The sequence below is a fragment of the Raphanus sativus genome, chromosome 3 (genome assembly GCF_000801105.2).
Source record: "Raphanus sativus cultivar WK10039 chromosome 3, ASM80110v3, whole genome shotgun sequence".
Taxonomy (NCBI): domain Eukaryota; kingdom Viridiplantae; phylum Streptophyta; class Magnoliopsida; order Brassicales; family Brassicaceae; genus Raphanus; species Raphanus sativus.
The window spans coordinates 9,979,619-9,982,790 of NC_079513.1; the positions used below are offsets into that span (position 1 = coordinate 9,979,619).

The 3,172-nt window shown below is 44.1% G+C and overlaps 1 protein-coding gene across 1 annotated transcript; it reads right to left on the bottom strand.

The window, feature by feature from the left end:
• Positions 1-284: 284 nt before the first annotated feature.
• On the bottom strand, positions 285-986 carry LOC108829920 (uncharacterized). The gene has a single exon (XM_057006296.1). The coding sequence runs from the start codon at positions 984-986 to the stop codon at positions 285-287; it is 702 nt and encodes a 233-aa protein (XP_056862276.1).
• Between the last annotated feature and the right edge of the window lie 2,186 nt (positions 987-3,172).

Here is a 3,172-nt window from a genome sequence, read left to right on the forward strand (position 1 = left end):
TAAATCCAACGAAAATACGATGCGCCATTTAGATATTACACAATATGTCATGTGGACAAAAGTCGAAGTACAAAATAGCATAATAGAAGTCTTAGGTTAAGGGTGGATATGCAACGCATCATTCCAAAATAGAAATCAGGGAACTGGTTCCTTGCATGTTGTCTTCTTGTGACCTTCTTTAAAGCACGTAGAACACTTATTCGGCTTCCTCTTTTTCTGAGCCCCAACCTACCATTAACACATAAACAGTAATGGTGAGGCGTGTCCGGCTGAAAGTTTCCTTTTCACCCCGGGCCTTCCCTTAGTTCGTTTTGTCGTTGGTGGATGCAGATCCATCTGTGGATCTGAAGAATTTTGGATGGAACAAGGACATCTTTTGGATCAGGAATAGGCAGTATGATACCCTTCACAGTTTCAGCCAATGTATGTTTCTGATGATGCTTACAAACCAAAAGATTGTACTCCGTTTTCCGATAAGAAGCAGCGGCTATGGCATGTCGGCATGGCAACCCCAGCGTTTGGAATTCTAGGCAAGTGCATGTCCGTTTCTCGAGGTCAACAGTGAAACTGAACCCCGTTGGCGCGTTGGTAACTTCGAAGATCCAAGTGGAACATGGCAAAACGAGAAGACCAGTAGACAAAACCAACTGTTCAACATTGATTTTTTCAATTTCCTTCGGAACGTTACCCTTCATTTTACTGATCTCGCACCGTCGGCTCTCAAACCATGTACTAAGCTTATGTCTTATAAACTCGAACATGGCCATTATAGGACTATCACGCACTGGAAGGAGCGTCTTATTCAAAGATTCCGCTATGTTGGAAGTCATCATATTGAACCGGTTCCTTTCAAAATGAGAACGCGTCCACAACCTCTTGTCGATTTTCTCCAAATAATCCCAACATCTCCAATCCATTTGCTTTATAAGATCGTAGAGCTCTTTAAACTGTGAAACCATGAATGCTTTCCCTGCCTGGCCAACCATATCCTTCTGCTGTAGGCCTTTGTACTTTTCATGGACGTTGCGCTGAAGGTGTACAAGGCAGATACCATGGTGTGCACGTGGGTATCATTTCTCTTTAGCTGCAAAGATTGTCGCGGCTCTGTCGGATATTATACTTCATTCACCACTATCTTCTACAATAGTTGAAAGCCTCTCAAAAAACCACTTCCACGATTCATTGTTTTCGCTTTCCACTACCGCGAAAGAAATTGGGAATACGTGGCTATTTGCGTCTTGGCCGCTGGCAATAAGCAAACATCCTTTATACTCAAACATGTGGGTTCCGTCTAAGACAAGGACCTTCCTCAAATGCTTTCATCCATCGATACATGCCTTAATCGACATGAATGCATACTTGAACTTTGTTTTCCCTTCTTTATCCACTTCTGTCTTGATATCGGTGATAGTTCCGGGGTTTGCGTATTTTAGAACGTGGAAGTACTGTGGTAGCATCTTGTAAGACTCCTCTTCAGTTCCTTGGACCGACGCAATAGCAAGTTCTTTCGCTTTCCAAGCTTTCCAGTATGTCCATGTGTAGTTGAATTCCGACCGCAGTATTTCCGACAGTTACATGGCGCGAGGTCCAGCATGTAATCTTTCGTATTTCGACCGCAAAAGAGCTGCAAGTACTCTAGAAGTACCATGTTTCTTGTATTCCCCTCGAACATCGGAACTGCATACATGTCCCAAGATGGCCTTCTTTACCATAAAAGTGGGAGAATCACCAAGCTGGGATGCGACAACTCTCCAACTACATTCTTTATCAACGCATTTAGCAGTCACGTAGCGTTTGCAATGCCTCATCTTAAACCTGCACACCTTCGCTAAAGCATAGATCGACATTGTCAGCTTGAACTGTGATTTGTCTTTGAACACCCTTCCAACGTATATATCACAGTCCTCCTTGCTGTAGTCGATCTCCTGGGGCTCGAAGCAGCTTCCCCTCATTTCATCATACACACCCTCTACATCATTAAATCCATATATTTCGGATACTTGTATTCCTCTCATGAAAGATTCTCCACCCTGAGGTATGGTAGACTGGGGACGGGTATATCAACAAAATCATCACCGTCGTCAATCACAGTGCATTCTTTTTGAGGTGTACGTCTCCTACGATCAACTCCTCCTTCATCATCATGAACTTCTTTACACTCAGGGACAGGAGCATTCTGCTGTTCGTCTGTCAGTACTACACCCTCAACCTCCGTAGTCTCTGTGATAGCGGGGGCAACAGAGTCATCATCGTCAAGTATCACCCTGTTGTGTTTGTTGCATTGTTTTGGTGGAGTAACAAGGAAAACTTCATCACTTTCTCCTGTTTCTTTTTATTTTGGGAAACTACTTCCATCTATTTCAGTTCTCCGACGGAAAGTCTCACGACCTTTCGTCAACGCCACCTCCACCTCATATTCCCTGCACTCTCCAAAGGGATGATCAGTATCCTCATCATCGTCAATGACAACTGGGTTGTGTTTGTATTCTTTTGATGGAGTACGAAGTAAATCTTCTACCCTTTCGCTGGTGAACTTTCCCTGGGAGGATGTACACCCAATGCTTCGACTACTACGACTCACATTGTCTCGCTCTGTTGTCCATCATCTTCCACTCCGAAGAGACGTACACTTTGTTATAGGAGGAACTACCATTTCATCATTATCTTGTATCAGACTGTACGAAGTCCCTGATGTTTTTACCGTGACGATGTAATCTATACCGGCATCGGTGTACGCCTCCGAACAACTCACCATGCAATGCTGTTCACTTAAAATTAGAGCGACGCTTACCACCTTTACTTTGCCCTCGACCAGACACAGAATTTCCAGAATCTTTTGTTTTACAAAAACGTCACCCATATTGGCCGTTTAGTTTTCTTCGACACTGTCCACCGCTGCTATGTTTTGGTGGTCCTCCTTCAAAATCGTCATCTGAATCTGTTTTACAATCATTTCTGACATACTCATGCCAGGCATCATAGTCATAATCCTGATCCTCCAAATCGTCATCTTCCCCGATATCATCGCCCTTCTCTTCTCCCCTCCTGCCATCTTCTTCTCGAACAACAGCTTCAACGGCAACTTCCTTCTTATTTTTCTTGTCCACAGCCTTATCTGCTGCACACCCTTTCGCTTTCTCCACTCCGCCACTGCGAGGATGACCATCGGAAC

Coding starts and splice junctions, on each gene's coding strand:
- LOC108829920 (XM_057006296.1), bottom strand. CDS start 986: ATGGTTGGCCAGGCAGGGAAAGCATTCATGGTTTCACAGTTTAAAGAG.